At 44.5% G+C, this 27,685-nt stretch overlaps 2 protein-coding genes across 12 annotated transcripts; one reads left to right on the top strand and one right to left on the bottom strand.

Annotated features, from left to right (window-relative positions):
- Positions 1 to 1,567: 1,567 nt before the first annotated feature.
- FAM180B (family with sequence similarity 180 member B) lies at positions 1,568 to 4,956 on the top strand. Of its 2 annotated transcripts, none has more exons than XM_032993385.2 (3): positions 1,568 to 1,744; positions 3,656 to 3,735; positions 4,305 to 4,956. In XM_032993385.2, the coding sequence occupies exons 1-3, from the start codon at positions 1,678 to 1,680 to the stop codon at positions 4,776 to 4,778; spliced, it is 621 nt and encodes a 206-aa protein (XP_032849276.2). In that variant the 5' UTR covers positions 1,568 to 1,677; the 3' UTR covers positions 4,779 to 4,956. The 2 variants fall into 2 exon arrangements, with proteins under 2 accessions (XP_032849276.2, XP_032849275.1); XM_032993384.2 differs by having other exon boundaries at positions 3,656 to 3,802.
- A 2,413-nt stretch (positions 4,957 to 7,369) lies between these two features.
- C1QTNF4 (C1q and TNF related 4) lies at positions 7,370 to 26,965 on the bottom strand. Of its 10 annotated transcripts, XM_042790874.1 has the most exons (6): positions 26,811 to 26,964; positions 19,671 to 19,893; positions 18,133 to 18,224; positions 13,603 to 13,715; positions 12,484 to 12,568; positions 7,370 to 8,902 (listed from the first exon to the last, which is right to left on the bottom strand). In XM_042790874.1, exon 6 carries the CDS (start codon positions 8,895 to 8,897, stop codon positions 7,794 to 7,796), a length of 1,104 nt encoding a protein of 367 aa, XP_042646808.1. In that variant the 5' UTR covers positions 8,898 to 8,902; positions 12,484 to 12,568; positions 13,603 to 13,715; positions 18,133 to 18,224; positions 19,671 to 19,893; positions 26,811 to 26,964; the 3' UTR covers positions 7,370 to 7,793. The 10 variants fall into 10 exon arrangements, with proteins under 10 accessions (XP_042646808.1, XP_042646806.1, XP_042646807.1 ...); XM_042790872.1 differs by lacking the exon at positions 19,671 to 19,893; XM_042790873.1 differs by lacking the exon at positions 19,671 to 19,893 and having other exon boundaries at positions 12,484 to 12,565.
- Positions 26,966 to 27,685: the final 720 nt, after the last annotated feature.

The raw sequence follows: 27,685 nt of genomic DNA, 5'->3' as shown, positions 1-27,685 counted from the left end.
AACATGGGCATCCACCTTTAGCCACTTCACCAGTAAAGCTGTTCCTAGGAAATTTTCCTGTTGACAGAATCATAAAAGGCCTTCGCAGATGTTGGCCAAAATCCTGGTCTGCTCCTTGTGTCACGTGCTGCATGCTAAAGGGAGGCCACTTCATGCCCCATGAGATGCAAGGGGGTTTTTTGCATGGTGACTTCTAGATCAAGTCACGCGTACTTCGTGGATTGTAAGGGACTGGCACAAAACAGAAGGCACATGAATCTCACTGCACAGATGGGTCATCAGCGTCTGGCTCTTGAGTAGCATGTGATTGACAGTTTAATAAAAGTTATCTCCTCCCAGAAGAAAGGGATGCAACTAAAGCATAAGCAGCAGAAAATAATGAAAACTGAAAGAAGTGGAGCCTGACTTGAAGACAGCCGAGGCTATGACAGAAGCACAGTTCTTATTTTGATCCAAACCGAGGGTAAGAATGGCTTTGGCTATTGAGGGCCCCTCCTCCTATGACAAATCTGGGACTCTTCCATTATGTGCTGCTTTTCTTCATAGCTGGTGTGAGCCCACAAACTGCCAGGTGCAGCTACAGATCCTGGAAGTTTCAGCAGACGCGCTACATTGCACACTGACAGCTGCCTGACTGGAACATCACCCCTACCCTCCGTCAACTCTCTGGTGACAGTGTCACTACAAACGGACACCCTGTAACTTGTTGAGAAAAGGGTGCATTTCAATCCCACATCCTCAGACTCCTTTCCCCCCTTTAACCTGAGGGAGATGGTATTATTACTTATTTATACTCATTATTACACAACCCTGGCATCCCAGAACCTGTTGGGAGAACCCAGGACCGTACTGTGCCATACAGAGTAGAAATATAGAACAGTTTGACAGGGGCTCTGGCACTAATAAATCTGCAAAGTTGTGTGGAGAACAGATACCTGCTGTGAAGGGAATCAGATGAAGTTTCGTCTGTGTAATTCACAACATCTTAGGCAGACTGTGCTCATTGCAACCCAGAGGTCTTGTCACAGGAGAGGATGATGAGGTGCTAAAGCCTGGCTGGCTCTGATCCTTGCTGTTTGCTAGGTCAGTATATTGAGTTTTCCCTCTGGGAGGTTTGATACAGAACTGAACTAGTGACTTTTCTTCTGCCTGCTTGTATATTTTGGCTGCTACTGCCCTTCTGTGAATCTGCCCAGACTGCCGGCCTTATCTGTTTGTGACATTTTGGGATTGTTTGCAGATTTTCAAACTCAGGAAAATGGAAAACTGAAAATGAAGCCAAGGATCTAAGCAGAAGTGTCACGGAGATGTGACAGAGGTGCCGTGTGGAGGTGGAAGGGGCCAGGAGGTCCTCCCTTCTTCTGTGGCAATCACACGTAGCGAAGTCTCTTGCAACCGATAGCTTCCTATAATAAGTCGCAGTGGGAAATCAGTCTTTGGAAAAGAAGCTTGAGCAATTCTGCCAAAAACTTCACAACAAATTCTTCCAAGTTTCCAAAATACGATGGAAAATACCCTCCGGGTTCAGCGAGCTGAACTGCAAGCCCGTCCCGAGCCCGCGACCAGAAACACAGAAAGACGGCCCCGTTCCAACGGAGGCTGCTGGGACCCGCAGCAGCAGAGGGAAAGACGCCACAAGCGAACGGCTCTCGCCGCCTCCGGAGCTGCAGGGCTGCCATGGCCCCGGCGCAGCTCAACGCCTGGCTGATCCTCTGCGTGTTCACTGCATCCCAGAGGCTCGCAGGTAGGAGGGGCACCTGCCAGGCCCCGCGGGGCTTTTCGGCTTGGGAAACCCTCGGGCAGCGCCAGGAGCCCGACGCTTTGCCTCCTTCTTCGAGGATGGCCAAAGGCTTCGGCCGGCCGAGACCCCGGGGGAGAGCTGGGGTCCCGGCTGGGCCTCTTCGCTGCGGGAGGCGCTTGTGCTTACTTGCAAGATGAAGACCTGCTGCTGGTTTTGGCGGCAGTGGGGGGAGGGTTTTCTTGAGTCTTCACTGAAAAAACTCTGCTCCTGCAATGATGTGCGTGGATTTTCCAGGTGCTTTTTTTTTTTTTTTTGGGGGGGGGGGGGGTGGAGGGGGAAAACCCAAAACCTGTTGAATGATAAAGTAAGTAAGGGACCATTTTCCCATCTCCAGAGGATATTTTATGCTATTATTTCAATACATTATTTGTTATGCTTTGTTCAGTTTTTGTTTTACTTTACTCAACATTCCAGTGCTGCATATATTTATGACTAATATTACTAATAACAGCAGTTTGGCAGCTATTCACCGACTTTGCTGCTAATCAGCCATCTCTCAGTAGAGGGATCCGTGAATTTAGCAGAGCAGTTAGAAGGGAGAAGACCAGCAAAAGAGTTTTCAGATGCTGCTGTTTTTTTACCTGAGCTATAAGCCTTGCTGGTGCATCCATGGAGGGGTAGGAAAGAGCGGTTATGTCCCTGCTCACATTCCAAAGCCACAGCTGGCTTGGATCAGGGAGCCTGCAGCTGTGCAGAGAAACAAAGCTCCACAGCCTGGGGGGTGGCGGTGCACTTGCACTTCTTCAGGCAGCTCGTACATCTCCCTGAAAAGCTTTAATCAAGAATGGAACGTTGGAAGCAGGGTTTGATAGTAGTCATCACACACACAGAGTATTAAATCATTTTTCTGCTTTTTGTAAACAGCTACTGACCTTAACTCTGGAGTACTCAACATAAATTATCTTTTTTTTTTTTTTTCTATAAAAAAGCCTTCATCCATATAAAAATGAAAAAAAAAAAAAAAAAAAAAAAAAAAGATGTCAGAGAGCTCATGTTTCTTGGCCTGAAGGATGAATCTGTAAAAAGTAGAAGAGGGTTTTGGCTACATGACTACACTGATCCATACAGAGAAGGGGCGGATGCAGCCTTCCTCTCACAGTCCTGGGCCAAGGCCACTCGTGTCTCCTTTTTCACAAAGAAAGAAATAATAAAGGCAAAATAAATGCAGAAAGTTAAAGCAACAGGTCTGTTAGTAAATGAAAATAGAAGAATTCTTAGGATTAATGGGACTCTCATATTAATAAACTCCCATTCCTCTGGCTTCGTATCCAGTTTTCCCAGTTTAAATGATGTCAGGTGGCCAAGCAAGCTATTAGCTGGACATGAGAGGAGCTCGTAATGGCTCCGGCTGGGTTTCTTTTACCCTCACACTCTGACCCTGCCAGTGGCAGATTACCAGGGGCGAAGTATAAAACCAGGATAAGCATTAGGTTATGTTTCTACCAGCAGGTCAAGGAGCCTCCCAGCACCCTCCTTATGTTGGGCAGTGTTACTTTCCCCAGCAAAAACCTCCAAGCAAACAAAACCCAGCAGTTCAAACCCCACCCATATTTGGCATGAGGGGCTTCCTTGCCGTCTGTCAAAGCAAGTGCCTCTGCCGCCGTACGCCTTAGCTCTTTTGGCAGGATTAAAGGCCACCAGATCCAAAATTTACACTCGCCTCACTTAACCGCGTCCGCTTCTCTCAAAAAGCTTGTTTTGCTTATCAAAATCCCATGGTCAGCATCTGTCCCGTTTGGCAAGTTGTGAGTGGCAGCTCAGAAATACGAAAAGGCATTATTGACAACCCCAGGACGAAAATAAACAGGGAGGGCCACGGTCTTGCGCTACCAAACTCTGCCTGATGTCTTCCAGATGAACATCCTCACAGCAGGGACGGCGCCGGCACCACCCCACCCCGTCGCGCCCCTGAGGACATTGACGTCATGTTCGAGGTCTCCTGGGCGTTGGGGGCCCGTGGGCCGAGGCACTGCTAGCGCCCACGCTCCCACCTGCCTGCATGTAAAAGCTCAACACGTTCTGCTCGCTCTCATCCCTGACAGATTCCGGGAGTGCCTGGAAAACCCCTCAGCGGTGCCCGAATTGTGTTTGTGCTCCCTCCCATTGCGGGGTGCAGCTGAAGGGGGGTTTAACACCCCACCCCACCCCCCTCCCTCCGTGGCACCTCACGGGGTGGGACAGGGGACCGTCCCCGCTGGGTTGGGTGACTCTCCCACCAAATGGCCAAGCACCCCCCCACCCAAGGCAGCCGTGGGCTGCGGTGGGAGTGGCAGGGCGGGAGGCGAGAGCTGGGTGGGTCCCACGGGGAAACCGAGGTGTGGAGGGGTCAGAAAAGGGGTGCGGGGCTGGCGGGGAAGGGCACGGAGTGGGACGAGGCGGGCCGAGTCAGGGAGCGGCCGCCTCGCGGTCCGGCCCGAAATTTGGCAGCGTTGCGGATGGCTTTCCAGCTGGCGGAGGGGGTTGTGCTGGGCTTCCCCCCGCGCATGCTGCTCTTCTCTTCCAGATGCTCTGGGGAGGGCTGGATATTCAGGCCAACGGGACAATCCGGCTGCGGGATGAAGAGCTGGCCTCCCTGCGCCCGGCACGGCGGTTCACGCAGCTTTTAGAGGATGAAGTTCCCAAAACACCGGCAGAGATTGAACAGCATCTGAGATACTACTCACTGACTGACACCCACTTGCCTCTAGCAGAGTTTGACCGTCTTCTTTTCACCGGTGTTTACTGTGCCTATCAGGTTCGCTCCATGCAGGGTCTGGATAAAAACCTCTGGATTCGTTTTTTCTCTCAGCTGATTGATGAAATCTTTCGTGATCTGTGCAAGGGGCTCTGCCCTGCAAACACCACCCTCCTCCTGGCTTCCTGGCCCTGGGAGGAGAAGCCTTCGCATTTAGCACCCCTGAAACATTTCTATCGTTCTAACCTGGCCAGGACCAAGAGAGACAATAAAGGAAACTACTGTAGGAAAGGACACACCTGATTTCAGCTGCACCCATGGTTGTTTTGAATGCTTTCCGCATTATTCAGGACTGTGTACAAATATGACACACCTTTTTGTCCTGCTTTCTGTGTTGTGCTGGCAGCCCTCTAAGGAATTTATACACATGCTTTTATTTTTAAATGAAATAGGACAAAACTATAAAGTGCATTTCAACCTCTCCTGTTTTTTTTGCTTGTTTGTTTTGTGTGTGTTTTGTTTGTTTCTTTCTTTCTTTCTAAGGGGGCAGTGCTGTTCAGATGTGTTATCTATCTTGATCACTGATGCTTTACTGGAGAGATGCCCTGGCACTTTTTTCCTAGAATATTACACTGGTGTCCTAGCTGACTTCATTTCAGATAATTCAGGTCAGCCTCCTTACATTCCCCCTATGGTTTCAGCCAAATACACTACCTTTTCTCCTCTCCAGTAACCAGCTAAGCAGATTTTGTTCTGTTTCATGATACAGGTCACATATTTAATTTCAGCTTTCTGCTCATGTGGCACCACATTTTATATGTCCATAGTAATTTCCCATTTCATTTATTCATTTTTCTTTAAAAAGCAACCTGAAAATGTATGTATTCCATGAAGCTTTCTAGTATTTGCACATCATCTTTACACATGTACACCACTTTGTGTCAGTTATCAGTTTGGAATACACTTCCTCAAATCTCATTTAAATTCCTGAGGATTGTGACCTAGTTATTTCTTCAGCAGATTTTTCCTCTTCTATGAAGTTTTTTTTGTACAGCTACGGCACGCTGCAAGCCAAACATAATAAACACACAATCTCTATCCTCAGAATCAGAAATACAATTATTTTCTAGAAAGAGATCATTAACCTTTCTCTGTGTTACACATTGCAGTGTGGAATTAAATAAATGCAATTATCTACTTGGGAGGGTTTTGATTTTTTTTTTCTTTGTTTCTACTAGGTTTCCTGCTGCCATTATCAGTACATTAATTTTGAACATTCATTGCATGTGCTTAGGTGATGGGATCCATACTATCCCTTTCTATCAATACACTCCTAATTTTCCACTCTCAGCAAAGGAGGCATCTGTGACATTCAAAGCGGGAACTGCTAGCTTTTGACCTAGTTAATCTTTTTTCCAAGCTGTTGTTGCCCAACAGATGGAGAGGAGAAATGGTGAGGCAGGTGTAGAGAAGCCTGGAAGCATGATGCCACGGAGAGTGGTTTTAGAGGTCAGGTTAGGGCTGTGACAGGAGCAGATAGATTTACAGAGTTCATAAAGCAGGTTGTTTGGTTTGGGTATTTTTTGTTTGTTTGCATTTTTTTGCCCTAAAGGATGTAGGAATTAAGATTAGGATTTTAGCTGAAGTATAACTTCTAGTAAACTAGTGTCCCACCTAATATTCTTTTATTCTTATGCTGTTTTTTTACGCACCTCCAATCTCTACCCTTCATCCTTTTCCCCAGTCTTCAATGTCTAGGATATGTATGGAGTGATGGAGGCAGAGAATGGCTGCAGAAAAATCCAGTTCAAGCAGAGAATAGCATCAAAAAGCTGAGCTGGGATGGCACTAGTGCATGAAAATATTGTCCTGCTGGAGAATATACAGTCTGAGCTTTATCAGTGTCTGGATAAAGGTTGAGGGGGGTTGGCTCGGTGACTCAGATGCCAATACACCATTCTGAACTCAGGATTTGTTGAGCAGATTATAAATTAAACGCAAATGACATCACAAAGTTTCATGCATGCTCAGGATGATGCACTTTTGCAGTTTATGTATTTTGGGAGACAAACCAGGCTTTAGCTCAACCGAAACAGCACCGATAGCACTATGATGAAGCCTCCAGCCCCCTCCTTTCCTACTACCCCTCCTTGGTGGATCCCGTCGTCAATCCTGGCTGCCCAGTAGGAACACACCAGTGTCCTCTGCAGCCACACCAGTCACTCTCCAGCAGCACGATGGCCCGGCTTACACTGTCTGTAAGAAACCACTGGAGCACAGATGCTGAAAATACCACTTAATGGTACCTTTGATCCCATTTGCACCAGGTTACTGACACAGCATATGGCAGGTTAGCCATACCATTGTGTTCAAGGAGCTCATTTCTGGAGAACGTAATGCCTCTGCAGTCAACACCGCCATTGCATTCCATGATACTACTCACACTTCTACCTTATGAGCCTGCTCCTGACCCAAATACTAAGAGATTTAAAAATACATTTTTTATTTTTCTTGCCTTGTTTCTGAGCTTTCAGAGGATGGTCCGTTTGTAGGTTTGAGCCCTCATCCTTTACTAGAAGGGCTGGAAGCCTGCTTTTTTGTCCGTTTCTAAACGTACTGTTTTCATTAAATGGAAGCTGAGATTCTCAGACAGAGCTTCTTGACTTCACCGACGTCAGATTAAGAAAAGCACCAAATATCGTGAAACTTGCAATAAAATCATAAGAGGTACCAACACTTCACACACATGAATGATAAAAAAGAGCGTACACAGAGAGGCACTGTACCCATACAGCAGCTCGTACGATCACCATGCTGCTTTCTTTCCTGAACAGGTACCTCAGCCAGTGACAAGCACACAAGTCTCACAAGTAACAACAAATTCCAATCTGGGAAAATTTTACATCTTTTGTATTTTTAATACATTCATTTCCATTACATTTATTCCCTCCCCAGATATGCAAGGAAAGTCACCACCTCCTTTGCCTTCTGGATGCTGGGGATCTGCAGCCACATTACTGCTGTGGTTCTCTGATCCTCAGCGTCTCACTACCCTGCCCCACCCCTGCCCCACAACAACCCCATGCTTTATGCTTAAATCAAACACCAACACAGGACACACACATACGACCTATAAAGACCTTTGTACGGATGAATGGGAGACACAGCAGTGGCCCTGCAGATGGGGCACAAGCGTGCAGTGTAAGGAGAGCACTGGACATGTGAGAGCATGCTCAAAGTAGAGGATGATACTCAAAGAGGAGCTGTACCCAAGTTCATGGCACCTCGGCTTTTCTTGTGCTCCTTCCACATCTGCATTTAATTATTTGACCCTTGGGGTGAGCTGGCACCTGGAAGCCGCTTTGGCTGAGCCTCTGAATAGATCAGGAAGCCCGTGAAGGTGATGTACTTGCCATGGTTGCTGTAGGCACCGTAACCATCGTGCTGATGGCTGTAGAGCCAAACGGTGTCCCCTGTTTGCAGAGGCAGCATGATACTCTGGCTCTGCATCTCCCGCCTCTTGGAGTGGTTGTCATCGTAGATCATGGCCTGCACCTCATTGTGGTTCTTCATAAGTTTCACTGACATAGTCTTAAAGGGCATTTTGCCAATGGTGAAGGAGAAATAGTATGCACCAGGTATACGGCATGAGAAGACACCAGTGGAGGAATTGAAATCTTTTCCAATGTTCACAAACTCTGTGTCAAATGTGATTGGCTCATGCTGGGTTTGCTTGTCATCTGTCCCCAGGAGACTCTGTGAGCGGGCCACAGAAAATGCAGAGCGAGGGTCTTGTTCCCTGTTTGGTTGATCAGATAACATGTGTCGCTGTGAAGCTTCATTCTGCTCTCCGGGAAGCTGCTGAACAGCGTGATGGTGTGGCCCCAGCTCTTGGGAGCTAAGAGCATTCTGGAAGAAGGCAGAAGTGTCTGGATAGATTAGGTAGCCATTGAAAGTCGTGTAGGGGCCCACATTGCTGTAAAGAGCATACTTGGGATCTCCATGTAGACGCAGCCAAACCGTGTCACCGTAGTCAAGCTGCAGCATGGCACTCTGGCTGGCTACCTTCCGTTCCTTGCGGTGATGTTCATCATACACAATCACTTGCACTTCATTCTTGTTTCTCATCAGCATGACAGACAAGTTTTTCTTTGGGTATTTCCCCACAGTGAAGGAGAAGTAGTAGGCTCCAGGAATCCGACAGCGGAACAATCCAGTTTTGGGATCAAAGTCATTGCCAATGTTCACATACACTTTGTCAAAGGTAATGACCATCTCAGAGCTCCCTTCCATGCTGCTGGTTCTGGCCACAGAGAAAGCAGAGCGAAATTCAGTACTGGTGTCTGCTGTGAAGCCATCTGTAGGCAGAAAAATCATGCAGCAAAGGAAGCCAAACAGGATCTGAACCTTCAGTGTCATCATTGTATCTGAAAGGAATAAAATCCATATTTTAGCAGGAATATCATTCATTTCCAGCTTGTACTCCAGTTGAAATCCAGACCTGAATCTTGCTAAAGAGACATAAAGTTTTATGTCCAAATATCGAGAAGTTTCCAGTGCGTTCTCTGATCAGTGTACGGGACCATACCTCAGTTCAGATCCCTGCATCATTTTGATATTTTTCTAGCAAGAGCTGGACCTTCTTTCCCCTGTACTCATAGGAAGAAAAAGAATCTTCTCCTTTGGATGCCTGGCTATCCTACAACTTGTCTGCAAAACACTGTGTTGCTCACAATGCAAAGGGATCTCAGAGCTTGCTGGGGCTTTGCCAGAGCTCCCTTTTGTAGGTCTTATTCATAAGACCAAGGATGAAACAAAGCCCTACACAGACTCTGTATTATACATCTGAGAAACAGCTGAAGGGCGGGGAGAAGAGGACATATGCACTAGAGATTCCCATGCAAATCCCATTGCCCAGCACTGCACGAGCTGTTTCACAGGACATGGAAGCTGGAAGCCAAATTAAGTTGGTAGACCCCGTTATTCAGACAGACTTCACCATGAATCTGTGAAGAGTGTAAAGAAACTAGAAGAAGAGAGAATGTTTAAGGAAGGAAGGAAGGCAATGGAGAGAATAAATGAAATGAAAAAAAAAAAAAAAAAAAAAAGAAGGGAAACAAAAGATAACTAAAAAGCAAGTCTCCCAAAGTATAGAATACATGAGAGAGAACTGAAATACTGAAAACAGGGCAACAACTCCCTACCTGGATAATAGACCAAAGAGAAAAAAAACTTCGTTGACCCTTAAAGAAGAGGGATAAGTTAGGAGCTAATGGGATTTTCTGCTTCTAGTTTCTGTGATTTTTTTTTTTTTGGACTGAGGCCAAAATTCATCTATTAGTGCTTTCAGGCTGAAAACAAAACTGCCAGTCATTCCAGTGAGAAACTTCTCTCTCTGTCACTTCCCTGTGCTTATTAAAATATCATTCAGGCTGTGAGGCAACTGCCTGGTTTGCAGCCTGCCCCATCTGTCACCCCAGAACTGGTGTCTTGCCAGCCTGCAAACAATGAAATCACAGACCAGCAGAACAGGAGCAAAACATGCTACTCATTGAGGAGAGGGGTGAAGACAAATCCTGAAATAAAAAGAATAAAGGGGTAAATATTTGAATCAACTGAGATGGCCTAGTAATAGATGCAAAGCAGACAGGATCCACAAAGACTGTGAGGTCTCAATGAGATCCTGTTTTGCCAAGACGTGGTACCTAGAATCACTCACCAACAGGAATTCAGCTTGACCTACAGTCCCTGCTCTTTCACACTTGAGAATAAAACTGAAATCTGAAATGCAGCTCAAATAGATGTGAACTCAAGAATGAATTAGATTCTCGCTGAATTACATGGAAGTGACACACTAGCAAAGAGAAAAAGAAATATCTATCTGTGTCCTGTCCTAGTTTTACGTTAGATCACTTCTCTCACAAACATCTCAGTATTTTTCTCCATGCCCCTGAATTCAGAATGTTCTTCCCGACTTAGCCTGCTTCTCCTGAAGACATCCATGGAACCCCATGGACTGCACTGAATGGTGTTGAGAGAGCTGACTGACGTCATATTGAGGCCTCTCTCTATCATCTTTGAAAGGTCATGGAGATTGAAGGAGGTCCCTGGTGATAGGAGAAAGGCAAATGTTGCACCCGTCTTCAGGAAGGACAAGTGACACAACCTGAGGAACTACAGGCCAGTCAGCCAGTCTGCCTGTCACTTTGGTCTCTGGAAAAATCATGGAGCATTCTTCCCTGAACACATTTCTAGGCAAAGGACATGACATTTAGCATGGGTTGATCAAATAAGGGTAGATCATGTCTAACCAAACCGATTGCCTTCTTGTGAGAAGAGACCAGTGGACGTCACCCACCTTTTAGCAAGGCTTTTGTTACAGTCTCCCAGAGCATTCCTGTATCCAAGTTGTGATGTTACAATCTAGATAAGTGGGCTACTAGATGGGTGGCAAAACTGGTTGGATTGTCAGGTTCAAGGGCTAGTGTTTAATATTTAATTTCAGATGTCCTCTTTAATACTTTTTATGAATGACCCGGAGAAGAAGACAGAATGCACACTCATCAGAGTTGCAGATGATACCAAGACAGAAGGTTTGCCAATACATCTGGAGGCACAGCTGCTATTCAGAGGGACCTAGACAGGCTGGAGGAATGGGCTGAAAGGAAATTCAGCATTGAAGAATGCAAATTCCTGTACCTGGGATGGACTAACCCTGTGTGTTGGTATAGGCAGGTGACTAACTGTCTGGGGAGCAGTGCTACTGAGAAGGATCTAGGAGTCTCAGAGGACAATAATTTATACCTGAGTTAGTGCTGTGCCCTGCAAGTGATGAAGGCTAACAGCACACTGGGGTGCATCAACAGAATGTTGCCAGTAACGACAGGCAGTGGTTATTGCCCTTTAGCTGGCACTTGAGTGACTCCAGAAGACGGCAGCTCGGAGGGGTGAGGTCTGGAGCACCTGCCCTGTAAGGAGAGGCTGAGGAAACTGGGCTTGCTTAGCCCGGAGAAGAGAAAGCTTTGGGGGGAATCTAACAGTAGACTTCTGGTACCTATTGGAGAGGTTATTGAGATGACAGAGGTAGGTTCTTCACTGATGCGCATGGTAGGAGAATAAGAGACAAGGGTCATAAAATCCAAAGGAGAAGGTTCAGACCGGATCTAAGCAAAATAATTTCACGCTGAGGGCAATTAAGAATGGAACAATTTGCCCAGAGAGATTGTGAAATCTCCATCCTTGGAAGTTTCCAAGATCAGACTGGATTAAACTGTGAGCAACCTGGTCCGCATTCAGTGCTGGCCCTGTTTTCAGCAGGAGGTTGGACTAGAGACCTCCTAAGTCATGACTCCTGATTCTAGAACTGATTCCCATAGCTACTGCCTTCTCACAGTTGAAAATTCACTTTCTGCTAACCCTACCCATGACACTTACATGGAACTAACCAGCTGACGGCAGGGCTGACAGACAGCAAGTTAATTTAAGAAAGTACTTTCATCCGGCAAATTAATTTAAGAAAGTATTTTCAGTGGAACTATTAAGCCATAGCTAATTGCCATGCATCTGTTTCCATGCTGTCTTTATTTTTCCTCACTTTGCCATTTAGTTTGTGAACTCCTCAGGGCAAAGACTCTCTCTTCCCGTGTCTGTACAGCATTTGGCCATTGCTGCCATTTAAACAATACTAATAGGCCCTAACATCCCACCAAGAACTAAATCCCGAACTGTCACACTGTGAGCTCAGCCTCTGGTTCAGCAGTGTTATTTCTGCAGAGTGATACCTCCAGCACGGCAGGCTCATTTCAGCTTCCAGCTTAGAAAACCAAGCCCTTAAGGCACACTTATAAGGGCTATTAGATGTTTCTGATTCACACTCATCCATCGTTATGGCAGTGATCGCCATGGTGCGGCTGCATGGAGAACCGGGATGACTGTGACAGGGTTGCGCGCTCTTGAGAAATGAAATGATGAGAAAGGATTTGGCTTTTGTGTTTTTAGCCACACTGACCAGCCTGGTTCCCAAGCGCTGCCGGTGCTCCAGAGCTCGTTCAGCGTATCCGGGAGTCAGGGAATATACTGCAAGCACGTCGCTGCTGGCCAAAAAAAACAAAAAAAGACAAAACAGTTTGATAAACTCTGTAGTGTATCTGACCTCATGTTCTGTCAAATGGCCACTATCCTTGTTTCTGTCCCAAAGCTAGTTTCTCTGTAATAAGGTCACTTATTAAAGATTGCATCACACAGTTACAGTTGCAAAGACTCTCTGCTGCTGCTGCAGTCCCTTATTTATCAGCTCTTCCCAATAACTCACTGGCAAGTCATTTAAACAAGGCAGTTAATTATGCTGTGTTTCCATTAGCAAGTTGTTTCCTTGACAGCTCCCACTCACCACTTTCAGGACGATTTAGGTTCTTTATCTTTTAAAAATAATTTAGAAAGTGTCTAATAACTGCCTTTCACACTAAACCAGTCTAAGAATAATTTGCCAATCGTTAGGAAGACTCAGGGCTGCCACAAACTGAGGCAACTCATGACAACTCTTGGACTTGAGTATTAGCGTAGTGAGTCTGAAAGAGGAAAGTTCCAAAATGCTCTGTTGTTCCCCCCAGCAAACACTTCTGGTGCCCAAGCCTCTGACTGGGATAGCTTTCTTCCAGCTGGGAAGTGGTAGCACCAGGGATATGAAGCTGGCCACGGACACTGTGCTATCAGTATTAAGTTCATGCTGTGCCTTAAGTGAGGTAAAGACCCGGGCTAAAGGAGAAAAGCGGGTCTCCAGCATGGGTCATGCATGTGTCATACATAGCATGTGTCATATATAGCAGCTGTGTTATTCTCACTACATTTACACATGAATCAGGGCCCTCATCCCCTCCCCTACCATTCCTCAGCGTGGTAACACCACAGAAATATTCAGTGAGGCTAAGCAGACCCAAGGGATAAACAAGGAACGCTATTGCCTTTACACCAGGCAGTACCAACAGGGACAGCAGCCCACAGGGAAGAAGTCAAGAAACTAATTTTGGAACAGGAGGCACAAAACACATGGTGGAGCCAAACAGTTCTCAAAGGCACTGACGTTAAATTAATGACCTGAAAAGAAGGGGCTAAAATGGTAGTGACTCACCCAGCAGAACAGGAGTTGCAAATCTTTTTTGAAAAGAAAGAGGCAGAATTCACCACTGGTATGACCCAGGCAACTTTAATAGCTTTATGCTTGCTGGAGGTGATTTTTCTGTCCTGGAACAGAATCAATCCACCAGTGGAAAGACAATTAGCTTTACTCTTCTACTGGAATCAATGGATTTGCAACAGGACTTTCAATAATAGAAAGGTCTCCCCATTTCTAGACTTGTAGGCCAGATCTTCTTGTAAAACTCACGAGTTTTATTCCAAAACATTAATGAGCTAGATTCCTCAGTCCCACCTGAGGCAGGAGTCTTTTAATTTCAGTGGGAGTTTTACCCAGAAGATCACTGAAGAATGAGATATGAAACAAAAGTGAAGCAGTGCAGTTGGATTAACTGTTAGTAAAAGTTCTTAGAATCCTGTAAGCTGCAAGAGCAAAGCCCTGTTCTTCCTAGCTCTCACTCTAATATTTAAGGACAGCTGCAAATGTTTCAATTATTTGAATCAGTGAAAATCTGTGTAATGAACAGCCTTCTTGGACTATAGTTAGCAAGATTTTTTTTCCCCAGACACCACATACTGTCTGTTCCACTCATCTGATACAGATGAAGAGCATCAGATAATGATGCAAATGCATCACTTCTTCTAACATCAAGGAGAAATTAATTGTAGCAGATCCTCAAAAGCAGTATCTGTATAAAGAGTACTGTGTGAAAAAATCAGGGATTAGCTCATGGCTTTGGCCTTTCTCTGCTTTTGATGAATGTGGTTTTTTGAACTCTGGAACAATCCTGAGAGGTAAAACATCGTTTGAAGCATCCAGGATGCTTTCTGGAAACTATAAGCCACACTTTGAATGACAGAACTGTATGGCATTAACATATAAAGTACTTAATTTTAAATGTTTCCTTGAGTCAAGGCTGTCTTTTAACATAATACACCAGCTTCAGCGTACTCAAAGATCTGTGGAGAGACAAAAATTCTTTTGAAATGCCTCAACTCCAGCCATACTCAGGAAAAGGAAATGGAGAGACTGTATTTTGGCATAAGCCTCCAATGTTAGCCTGCACTTCAGAATATTAATTAATGCTATATTTCAACCAAAGCACTAACAACCCTATTTAAGCTAAAATGGTGATATATAAGATGATGTGTATCCACTGATCAAAATGGAAACACAGTAGTTCTGACACTAACATTTTTCTCCCTATAACAGCATTCAAGGAAATTTGGTATACACATTTGAAATGTCAGGGTGACACACTGTCTCTTCTGTTTTGCCTACTATGTATATAGAAAAATATATTCATTTAGGAGACAAAGTGGTGTTTTAGTAGAGAAGATGGATGAATAATCCCTAGGTGGGAGCAAGAAGCTATTCTAACAGACTAATGCTTTAAAATGTGATATATATATATTTTTTTTTTTTAACATCCTTTTTTAAATTAACAAATTACACAGATCCAACTCTACCACACACATGCTCCTCAAGCAAACAAGACTAAATAAAAGCTGGAAAGCAAAGGAACATACTCTAACACTGATCAGAACTGGAAGAACAGAAAACATTGTTAGAACATTTGAGTTTAAGCTGTAGTTCATAACATGTGTTGAATACTATAAAGCTGTTCTGCACATGCAGTCAAACTGTTGATAAGCCGTCGTTGAAATCACACCAGCAGTAAGTGGTGAAAAAACCTAGCTATTGCTGGGAACGAGTTCGGTGATGAATGGTTTCTGTGAAAGCATAGGCCAGAGAAGACTGGAAACCGCAGCTTGAGAAAGCCAGAGGGCTGTTGCTGTACAATGTTTATTTAACACTGCTACCTTTAGACATAAAACACTAAGCCCATTTCAACAGTATGTATTTTTGCATGGATCCAGTTACAGTTATAGTAATGCCAAAGTTAAACCATCGCTTTTCCCACCCCCAAACCTAATTTCCTTTTTTAGCCTGGTTTATGTGAGCGTTTCTTTCACCTGGCGTGCACGGGAGATGCTGAGTCGGTGGAACAAGGCTTTGTCGAAGAATCCCACCTCTCCAGGAGGAACCGGATTGCCACACCAGAAGGCAGATCACGCTGGCATAAAGGATTAACAGAGACAGTCTGGACTGGAATACCAGGAGGTATTTTGATTGTGAAAATAGAGTAACTGACACTTTGGCAGCATGTACCATAAAGATCTCATTTAAGACAGAGAGAAAGGCCCTTTGGCCAGTGAAAAAGCTAGCTCCAAAGAGAGAGAAAGGGACAGAGACCTCAGAGAATGGAGTAGAGGGCAATTTCATGGTTCCAGGTGGCTGGGCTGGAAGCCATGTAGCGGAGGACTTTTCCACAGAAGTCCTGGGTTTTTTTTTGCTTTGGCTGTGGAGGAAAAACCATATGAAGCACATGGATGCTGCCAGACAGACTGCCCCAGCAACAGACCTACCGGAGTGACAGACACCTTATGAAGCAGAATGCTGGGCACAAACAGTGCAATTCAGGCTATTCCAAAGGCAAATGGGAAATTATTATTTAAAAATGAACAAGACCTACTTACAGGGATGATTTTATTCTAGGCATCTCACCTGGTTTAAGATATTTAAACTACGGTAGTCTGCAGAGAAGCCAGTAGCCTGCTGAACTGCACATTGCTGGACTCTGTAGAAAAGCTTTTAAAAGATGCTTACAGACTAGAAGATATAGGACAGGGGGCATGGGTGATAAAAGCAAATGTAGCATAATATTTCTTACTTTTACTATGCTATTATAAAGTCTGGGAAAAAAAAAAAAAAAAACCACACACACAACAAACCCTGCAGGATTAAAGGTGCTAAAATGAACGAGTCAGCAAATAAATTGGTTCCATTTCATCATTTGACCAGCTGGAACCAACAAGCAAGATCCAGTTAGTATCACGGCAGTGCTAAAGGAGAACGTGAAGGGGAAGGTAATGGCTACAGACACCAAGAGAGACTCTCTTCAGAGGCAATGAGGGAGAATGTTTAGAAGTGTTTGCAGAAGATGTTGCTGGGTTGGAGGAGAAAACTGGGAATGTAAGGAAGACACAGATGAGTTCATTGTCATAGACCACTCCTGTAATTTTTCTCTTTTAGTAAGAGCTTGGGCAGGAAAAAAATGAATGTTTTTCCCAAGAACTAATGAAGCATGGGGACTTTAAAGGGTTGATGAAAAATGAAAAGGCCGTTTAGACGGCCCCACTGAACACAAGCTTGTTCTTAGGCTTTCCTGAAGTGGTGGTGTAGCTCACATCCTTAGGGATTCTTTTTTTTCTTTAAAAAAAAAAAAAAAGACAACTGTGCATTATAATCAATAGGGTAAACTGAGCAATGAATGACAAAGTGGAAACACTAGGTGGGCAGAGTGACACTAGAATCAGTACTCTGGAATCAGCTCAGATTCTATCCCTTTTATGCTTCCTGTTGGTATGTAACAATACTGTATGTAACAATATTACATACCATGGCTCAGCATTTTGACCCCACTTCCTTCCAGCGAAGGAAAATTTAGCTCTTGGGATAATCCCCACTCCTGTCAACAAATGCAAATCTAGAAACAGTTCAGAGACTGTAGGTAGGTATTTACAGTATTTACTATGGGTTGGTATCTACAGTATAGGTAGTTATTGCTTGATTTTTTTCAAACCACAGTTTCCTCAATACATCTGAGCAGCAGTTTCCTCCAATCCAGCTGAATGAATATTTTCATCCTCCAACATGCAGGCCAGAAGAGGAGGTTGCTCTGCTGTTCTCAGTGTTGGTGCCCGGTGCGACAATTTTCTTTCAATCCTTAACTGTAACAGACACTTATAGACATTAAAGGAAGTCTCATTACAATGAGAGTAAGTGTTCCAGTTAAACACGGGCTGTACTGGCTTTCCTTCCTGTTCCATACTGCCACTTTCATACACATGCCCAGTCATCTAGCAGACCTGTCAGGTACAGCACCATCAGCTGGGAAAAATCTTCTCTCTTCCCCCCATTAAGAATGAAAACAACTGCTAATAGTAGGTTTATTTGTCCAGGAACTAATAGGAACCTGTGGAACTTGGCACCCATGAAAGTGCACTAAATAGGAAAGTAATTTTGACTGTCCATACATTACAGGAATCACAACTTGTGTGCTATAACTTCCTGTTGAAGACTGTTGTACATGAGATTGTGGAGACATTGTAATCTGGAATCTGTGGTGTACGCTCAAGGCTTGTTCTCTATGCAATGGTTTTATGTCCTCAATTTCCTTTCTGTGAGTCTGTGCTCCAGCACTTTGTATCAACCAATATATGATTTTAACTGTTATGCAAGGTCCTAATCAAAAAAAAGGATCAAATTTTAGGTTTTTCTTGTCTGTTTTCTTCTCCAGATGCATAGCCACACCTTCTTTCTCTCTCTCTCACTTGAGTGGGCTCATAATTCTCATCTTTCCTGGAACTCTGTGCCTGCAGTCGTTGCTTCCAACCCTTTCCCCCACTCACTGGAATGCTGCCCTCCAGTCATTGCTCTGAGACCTGCCACATCACCCACCTGGGTAAAAGCTAGAGAGAATATTCTGGTTCTCTCTGGTTGATCATCAAATCCCAAGTCAGGATGAGCCTGTGGAGTCCAGTAGTCGTCCCCTAAGGGAATTAATGGATAGCTGAGTGCCAGCTTGGATTACACGCAACAGCAACAAAAAGCATTTTTGTTTCCTAGTCATGTCTGAGGTCACTGACTGCTAAGAGCTGATTTAGCAATGCAACCAAAGATGTTCACAAGTCAGGTAACTCTGTTTCCCCTCTCGATCACTTGCAGTTAACTGAAAACCTTCAGAAAGAATGAGATTTGGTTCCCTTTGCTTGATACACCAACTTGTAACACTATGTTTCATCAATGGAAGCATAATTGCTTTGGTCTTTTTATTCATCGGAGGCTGCAGTATAACATACTTTGAGAAAATGTCACGTGCTATTGACTGTTATTTTCTGACAGTAGGCTTTGCAGACCCGTCTGAAAAAGCTCAGTCTGTACTGGGGCATTAGCTTACAGGAATGCTGCTTTCCCTGGGAATTTTTTTTCTTGTCTTGACAGGTAAGGCAGGAAAGCATGCTGTCTTTTAACAGCTGCCATCACACTCAGCCAAAAATTCACATTCATTTCTTTTCATGCCCTGCTGTTTCATTACTGTGAAGATCCTCAGAGAACACTGTGAATTGCACTGCAGTGCTGCTCTTCACTGCCAACATGCTGCAACATCTCAATTTGGAAATTCACCGAGCTCTAGTTTAGAGAAGAAGGTGATAAAAGACATTAAGATCTGTGTATCTTCTGTCTCTGCTCTGGCATCTTCCTTTCTCCTACTCCTCCTGCTGGGTCAGGACACAGGTCTGGAGCTGGTGAACTGGGAAGAAAAAAGCATCATGCGCTCAGCACCAAAGCAGAGGCCAGTATTATTCCAGAATGAAAAGTCTGCTCTGCCAAACTCTGTTTGGGGAAAGGGAGGTGTCAATCAAAGTCCATGTACACTAATGAGTCTTTTTTCTGGTCCTGCTCTCTAATTGTCAGACAAGACAATCCTGTTGCTCTCATACCCGGTGAATTGGTAGACAGGTCAAGAAATAGTAATTTAAAGAATAATCATCGCATGTTACTACCCCCATTTTTGCCATCAGATAGTCTTTTGAGACCCAGACTTTCCTTGGATGGTACAGAAGTTATTGATTAACAATGAAATTTTGCAATATACATAGTGCTCTTCAGTCATTTTTCATGAATCAGGTTTATCAAATTCTTGGCCCAGTAGCATCCTTTATGTCTATAGATACACAGTTAAAAGTAGCAAAGTAAGTTAGCAAAGCTAGCCATTGCCATGTTTGCTAATACTGACCATTCACAACACACAGTTCCTCATTTCTAGCGATCTTTCTTGCCAAATCCCTTGTAATGAAACCTCTCTGAGGAACGCCTATAGACAGCTGGAACCTGGGCCTTTTCCATTTTTTAGCCATTTTACTAACAACTACTTCTCAGAAGGCTATAGCTGGTGCAAATGAGACATCCCAAGGCTGTGAATTGATAGCCAATACCTTCAGGAAAACCCCAGTTTCTGCTTCCACGCTTTAAACTCTGAGTATATTTTGGTCCATGGATTTAATCAGCTTGTCATCTCCTTCAACAGGATGATGTGAAGTTCTTCCCTTACAACCTGTACAGGTCAAGTTTTCACAGTTGTGCTTCTGAACTTGGATTTTTCGGTGACAATCCAACACAGAGGTGCTGCTGCCCACACGGCAGAGTCTAGTGCCCTGGCTGCAGGGACAGAGAGAAGCATTTTCTGAAAAATCTCCTCAATACACACAGTTTTACAAAGTTTTCCCATATCTGCTTTCTGGCTTTATATTGTTTCCAGTATTTAAAAAACACCATTCCCCTCATAATGGCAGTAGAAATGCTTGTATGACTATTTCTGTAAAACTCAGTCCGCACTGGGAAGCTGCTGGTGAAAGGCTTTGGCATTACCATCAAAAAGTGCTGCTGGACACTGCTGTTCACTCTTCAGCTCCTCATTCACAGTGAGAAAGCGCTCAGAGCCTGTCAAGTGTTCACAGATTCCAGGCTCATCTGTGTGACCAGCCAGCTTCCTCCTAGGCAAAATTGCCTTTGACAGCTTGAAGCTGCCACCTCTGATTTTTGCTTATAGGAAAGGAATTTTGCTAAAATACTGAAATAACGACTGCAGCAAAACACTGGCAGGTTTTACACAACTTTTAGACCCTGACTGGATGTAATAGGGAAAAAAAAAAGCATTAACATGAAAGATATGGCTGCTCTGAACACTGCTACGCACATGCTTTATTTAAAGCAGGCTTGGATATTGTTGCATTGCATTAAATATGCAGCTCATACTGACAGAAGTGCCATTTGCAATAGCCTACACAATTTCCTCACAACCACAGTGAGAAATTTCAGCCATGCACCCTAAATCCAAATGTTCACATTCAATTCATGTTTCAAGCCAGTGCCCTCGCTACTCAAACGCTTTCAGTCCCCTACTTTCCTTCTAGCTACTTCTAACACCTTTCCTTTTCAAAACAATTATTAACAGCTTCCAACAAAAGATTACCAGCTGCAGAACCCCCTCCAGCATGTTCAGTAGTTTTCTGCCCAGCCTGTCTCAGATTTCCTCCCAAGTTTCCTAGAGAACAACCCCTCCATCTTGTTGCCTCCTCTTCCTAGTAAAAAGGAGATTTTTTTACATTAGTTATCCTTTGCTTTATCTCCTTCCAGAACCCCTTTATTCCAAAGCTGAACCTCCTTTAGCATCAGGTCACAGTAAGCCTTCTTTTGGATACCCTTGCTGTCCCACAAATAAAGACTGGGTTTTGTATATGAGAAGTAAGGAAAACAAAGGGAAGGGTGGGAGAAGGAGCGACGAAATAAACTCCGGCAAAGCAATACAAGCTAATGTGAAGCACTGATCAGTCCTTGGTGGAAGGGATGTGAATTTTCTTTGAAATATCTGGGGCATCAAGTGACCAGCTTTCTAAGCAAGTCATTATTTTACCCAAAGTGTTCAAGCGACAATGGAAGATGGGGGCAGGGGGAAAAGCAATCAGAGCTTATATAGTGTCACAGTTTGTGCTCGCATATCCAAGAGTAAAACAAAGTACGAGGATTTCCATCAATTTATGGATAATTCCAGTGTAAGAGTGTTTAAATGACACCAGATTATAATGCTAATATGCTACAGTTCACTGAGCAACAGCTGCATGAAAACAGCTTTCTAAAAAGCGCAGCATAGTTCTTCATTTTCTCCTTGTCTTGTTCATTCAACACAGATCGTTTCCAGCAGTTGCTCTGCAGCCTTTCAGTCCCAGAGAGTACCTGTTTTCATAGAAGAATTTCCATATTGCCTGGTTGGTATAAAAACCACTTCCACTCCTCCCAGTATGTCTTTAGCTTCTCTAAGAGCTTTTCTTTTTGTGTGAGTGGAAAGGTCTAAACCCTGGGGAGAGAGAAAAATTCTTCTCCCTTTAGAGGATTAAATATTTCTTTGGTTGGACTCGAAATGTGTTCTATTCAGGATCTTATGTGCAGCTCTCCACTGCAGCATCCAAAAGAGATGTTCATTGCTCTCTTATTTCTTTCTACCTGTCTCCTCACAGAGATTGAGCATTTTTTCACCATGCTCAGGGGACCGCCTGTTCCATTTATATTAAACAATATATGTTAAATCATGAATACTACAGGACCTAGATTTTCTTTCCCTGGAGAAATACCTAAAAACATCAATTGTAGAACTGTGCTTTATATTTTTCCTTTTCTGAATTTCATTATTTTATTTCATCTCTAAAAAAAAACATTTGGGGACTACGGTCTTTCATTCAAGGAGTAAAATACTAGAATAGTTTGCATTTTCAGTTCAGATCATTTTGCTAACTGCTAATCCTCATTCATTTTTCTTCTTCCATATCATTGTTTGCAGCATTCATAGACTCAGTCAAGCATCTGCTCCAGAGAAATCAGAATGTCCTGTTCCCTCTGTCTTCCAAAAAGAGAGACCTCTTTTAACCATCTTCTAGTAAGATTTTACTTTTCTTTCAGGCTCTTTTCATTTCAGAAAGAGCTGCATTGTGTTCTTGGTGCTGTGCTACCCTTGGATATCAGACAAACACTAAAACAGGGCCAGCAGACAACTTTTACTTCATTTATATGAACTGAGCATGTTGCCTTCATAAAATGATAGAAGAATATTCTAGAAGAGAACTTCAGATGTCAAATAGCTCAAGGTTCTCTCCCATGACAGGATCATTAGCCTAATTTCATTCTTCACAGATACTAGCCTAATTTGATTCTTCACAGATAATTGCCTAACTTGTTCTTAAAATTACGGAGTCTTCACAACCTCCCCAGACCAAATATTCAACAGTTTTTATTATCCTAGGTCCTAGAAAGTTATACCTGCAGTCTAAAATAATCCTTCTTTCTGTTACTTTTTTCTTTCTGCTCCATCCACCATGAGCCCAAAGGAAAGATCATTCCCTCCTCTGTTTTGTATCTGAAGACTGTAATATTCCCCTGCCAGTTGTCTGGTCTTTGGTCTAAATAATTTGGATTATTTTAAATCATCTTGCAGGTCATGTTTTCCTGGCCTGTGATAAGTCCTTCTGCCCTTCTCTGGACTCTCTCCGAATGAATTGCACCTATCTCAAAGTGTAATAACCAAGACTTCACAGCCCCCAAGCTGAGGCTTTAGCAATGCTGAACAGAGCAGGAGGATTGCTTCACGTGTCTTCCAGGATATATGTCTTTTATACATTGTAGCAATATGTTTGCCTTCATTTGAAACAGCATGACATTGACTCATGTTCAGCCTGTGATCTACTGTAACACTCTTCTCTGCAGAGTTGCAACCTAGTCATTTACTTCTCCCTTGTACTTATACACTTGATTATTCCTGGTTTATTGTAGCACCTTGCATTTATCCTTACCACATTTAATCCAGTTCTTTTCCTAGCAGTTCTTCCAGTTTGTTGGAATAACTTTGAATTCTCATCTTTTCCTCTGGCATATTTCAAGTCTCACAGTTTTATGTCCCTGGCAAATGTGATACACCCACTCTTTATATTACCATCCAGGTCATCTAAGAAAACACCGAACAAAAGCAGATCCAGGACACACTGACATAGCTATCATATCAGTTTTAAGCAGCTTGTGGCCTCCTGAAGGACAGGCACAGACTAAAAGCACAGAGATTATGGGCTCTGAATCTTCTGGTATTATTTAAAGAAGATCTTCCTGTTCAGAAAATCATGTTTACCCAGTTTATAGCTTCCTTTACCTTCTATGCTCTGTGCCTCACCGAAGGCAATATTTAAATTAATGTCCATCCACGGACAAGAATCAAAAATATGACTTAAAAAAAACCCAAATGAAGTCTTTTCCTCTTATGCCAGAAATCTCTTTTAATATGTAAAATGAACAAAAGTCAATTCTGTTAGAACCTGCTGGAATTCTGAGAAAATGAATGGGAAAGATGTGACCAGCTCTCTTCATAGACTTAGGGATATATTAGAAATGTCGTAATTTATTACATCCACTGTATTACATTACAACCAGCAGCACGCACTGGAAGGGACGTACCGAGGCAGCTAGTTGATTTCAGTGGAGTAAACATTTTCTTTACATCTGCCCTTGACCAAAGGACTGCAGGTTCCTTTCCTCAGAGCTCAAACGCTGGCTGTGGTTGTCACAAGCAGGCACACAACAGATAGTAAGGCTTTGTGTACATAGGAATAAAGATGATCTGGTATGCCTCCTGACGACAATGCCTTCAGTCTCTCAGCTAGCTCTGGCTCTCGTTCCAGCAACCGCTACCAGAGTCTCCCCAGATTCCTTAACCCAATATGGATGTTTTTTCTGGCACTGTGGCTGAGGCCGTGGCACAGCAGAAAACATTGATGGGATGAGTTAACCAGCTGGAGAGTGAAGAGAGGGAAGTAGGGCTTTATGAATTTGTACTGTTTCCCAATGGGGCTCTAGTAATCAATTATTAGCCTCTGGAGCAGCCACTTACTACTTGCTCTGTGATCATCTTTTGATTCTGGCTGTTACCTCTGCTGGAAACCTCAGACCTTTGATTAGATGCAGCGGGAATTCCTCCTTTTTTTCTCTAACCTGTCTGGAGGAAGTATGTAACTAGAGAGAGGCTTTACAAGGACAAGAAAGCACTCAGAGGGGAGACAAGGAATTGACAAGAGAGCCAGCAGCACAGCAGATGTGTATTACTGGCTGATCTCATTTGAGCATCAGGCAAATTTCCTTTCCTGGGATAGGGGCAAAGGAAAAGGTAAAGGAAAGCTGAAAAGAAAAATGAAGTCCTGACTTTTCTTCATCTTACATCTGCTGGGCAATGGGATCTAGACCAAACTTCTGCGTGTCAATCAAGAAGTATGAACTGAAGCTGTTAATCCCCACTGGGTGAAAACCAGACTCAGCCTTTCGAATATCCTATAACAAACTACCAAATCGCCAGAGTCTTCCAAGACAATACAAAGATCCTCACCCTCACAGACTAGTCAATAAGCTGTTAATTCCAAGGCAAGTGGAACACCATTTTCCTTAACTGTGCACCTTGGAGTAGAACATATACTTCATAATTTGGGCATTTAAAAGAACAGGTGAATGGAAGAGTTCAGGAGTAAAACCCACCAGATCCTAACATCTGATCTCAGATGCTGGTAACAAAGCCCTAGACTTCAGCACTTTTAAGATTCTAGCAATTTTAAGCCCTATTTTTTTTTTTTTTTTTGCTCTGTTCTTATGCCTCAGAGCCAATGTAGAGATCTTTTGGTGGGAGACATTTCTCAGCTGAGAATATTATTTTCTCAGAGGTACTTTCCTCCCAGGAAATCTACGGTCACTGTCCGGTTAGTTCATTGCAACACTCTTTGCCTATAACAAACCATAATAATGTGGAAATTTTGGCAGAATGACAGTGATCACTTGGAGTCTCACTTCCCAAAAGCACTGGCCTCTTTTTCTTTTGTCTTCGTATTATTGGGTGCTATGCACAGAAGGTTCAAACTATCTTTATACCTTGGACATACAGTATTTCCCCGTGTGCCTGTGTTCATTTAGATTACTATTTGATACAAGAATGAGTATTCCAAGACCTGGCGATCAACCGCCTGCCTCGCTGCTCTTTGGAAATATGTTTATTATTAAAATTATTAAAATCTAAAAGTTACCATACATCTACTTGACTACAGGTCATAGTATAGTTATCCTGTTTTTCTGTAAGTATAGCTGCTGCCGTTGTGGGTCCACCCAGCCTCCTCTGTTTGGAAAATATGAATGGTTCTCAGTTTATCAATGCACACTCTTTGGAGAGCACAGCACAATGGACAGATGATCACACTAGTAAAACATAAATAACAACAAATGGGATTCCAAGTTTTGCCGCCAAATCTCTGGTTCCAATGTATTTCATTTCTGCATCTGTTTCCTCATCTACAAAACAGCAAATGTCTACCACACTGACAAATTATCAGATATAAATTAACTCCAAGTCAAAGCCACGGGTTCTCCATTATGGAGACCAAATGTCCTTATTGAAGGCTTTGCTTCTTCCAGATGGAAAATACGAAACTTGTTTGCAGAGCCTAGTCCACTAACCATTCAGTATTCTGAATTATGGCTTTTTAGAGGGGAACAGAGGGAATGTAAAGGGTAATGCTGCCCTACTGGGAATCGTCATTCTTCCTTGACATACCTTTTGCTGCTATAAATTAACCCTTAAGAATGACTAGACAAGCAAACAGCTGCCATATGCCTAGACAGGATTGCAGCCTCATTGGCAAAGTATTTCAAAGTCTTGTTACACATCATGTCCCTGGAGAAGAGAAACTGCAGAAGGTTGCAATAGCATCAGGATGAATAATTGAAGCACGGCTCATTCAGTATGTGCATAAACTGAAGGGTCACAGTGCTGCCTTCTAGTCAGCTGGCAGTGCAGAAACTCACCGAGTGTCTGATAGGAACATCACCTGGAGATGCTGACCCACTTCCCTGCGAGCTTTAAGGAAGTGGGTCGAGCAGGTGACTGTGGGATTGCTGAGTACACAGAGAAGGATTAAAGTAGATTATCTGACATAAAATGGGACATGACAGAATCAGTCGCATATGCTACTCTTGGGAAAACCCTTGGGACTCAGCTCCCTCAGGAAACTAGAGACCCACGCAAGATTAATGCTACTTCCCACTCGAGAAACTGTCCCTGTGGGAATTCTGCAGGATGCCCTTCCCCACGGCCGGCCCCCCGGGGTGCTTCTCCGACCTCGGCTCCGTGCTAAGCGGGGCCAAAATTTCATACCCTTTTCCCACAGAAACTCCGGCCGTTTCACCTTGGGAAGAAAAGGGGTGAGGGTGGGTAACGGCTCGGGTATTTCCCCGCTGTTGCCCGCGCCCCTGCCCGCCGGGCCCCTCCGAGCAAGAACCGCGGCCGCCGCCGCCGTGAGAGCCCCGACGGCCCCTCAGCCGCCGCCCGGGCTCCGCGCCGCACCGACGGCCTCCCCTCAGCCGCCGCCGGGGCACAGGCCGGCCCTCGCCCCCCCGTCCTCCTCCTCCTCCTCCTCCTCGGATGGGGAACCCCAACCTTAAACCTTCAGGTGCAGCTCGGCCCCGCCGGCAGCTCCCGCCCCCCCCCCCCGCCCCGGGCCCGGTACCTGCTCCGCCCCGCGGTGGCGGCTCGGTGGGGCCGCGGCGCTGGCTGCGCGCTGACAGCTCCGGAGCCGCGGCGGGGGCCGGGGCTGGGGAAGGGGAGAAGCCGGGGAGGAGATTTGGGTTTGGGGGGGGGGGGGGGGGGTGAGGGAGGGGGGGTTCGGGCACCCGGGGCTCCGGCAGCGCCGAATCAGTGACGGGAGGAGGGCCCGGGGGCGGGCGGGAGAGGGGAAGGGGGGGGGGGGGGGGGGCGGTGGGGCGAGATTGATGCCTCCCTCGTCCTTAACAGCGTCAGTTCCACTAAACGATGTAACGGGGGGAAGCGACACGGTTTCGGCTACCCAAGACCGTGTTCGTGTCTGACCTTCTCCTTCTCTGGAGATTTGTGAGTCCAAAAGCTTGTCTGCGGAGCGACTGTGTTATTTGGTCCAACAAAAGCTCGTATCGCTCTCTAGAAAGCTTGGCTTGCTTTAGATCATCACCTAACAACAACAAAGCTACTACTCGTTCCTTTGAAGGTCGGCATTGATTTTTGCTGACAGCAAAATAGCAGGCTTTCACGTTACTGTTCTACGTTGAAGAGCAAATTTGGGGGTTTGGAAAGCATGTTTATTGTTAGCCCTGTAAAATCTAATGCTGACTTCCAGGGAGAAGATGTAAAGATCTGAATGTCTAAAAAAAGTTCTAGCTCTCCAACACCAAAGGTCTTTCACTCCCCTATAGCCACCTGCTAGGGGAGAAACTGAGGTGCCAGTGTACTCATCTCAGAGTACAGATGGGGCACCCAGTAATGCTCCTCCTAGGAGATGGTCCAGCCTTTGTTGCCCTGTGTTGGCAGGCTCTGCTTTCCAACCTCCACCTCCACGCACCCCTCTCGTAG

Source organism: Tyto alba, unplaced genomic scaffold (assembly GCF_018691265.1).
Source record: "Tyto alba isolate M040663 unplaced genomic scaffold, T.alba_DEE_v4.0 Super-Scaffold_18, whole genome shotgun sequence".
Classification (NCBI taxonomy): domain Eukaryota; kingdom Metazoa; phylum Chordata; class Aves; order Strigiformes; family Tytonidae; genus Tyto; species Tyto alba.
Note: the sequence above shows the minus strand (reverse complement) of the source record. Positions and strands in the feature narration are given on the sequence as shown.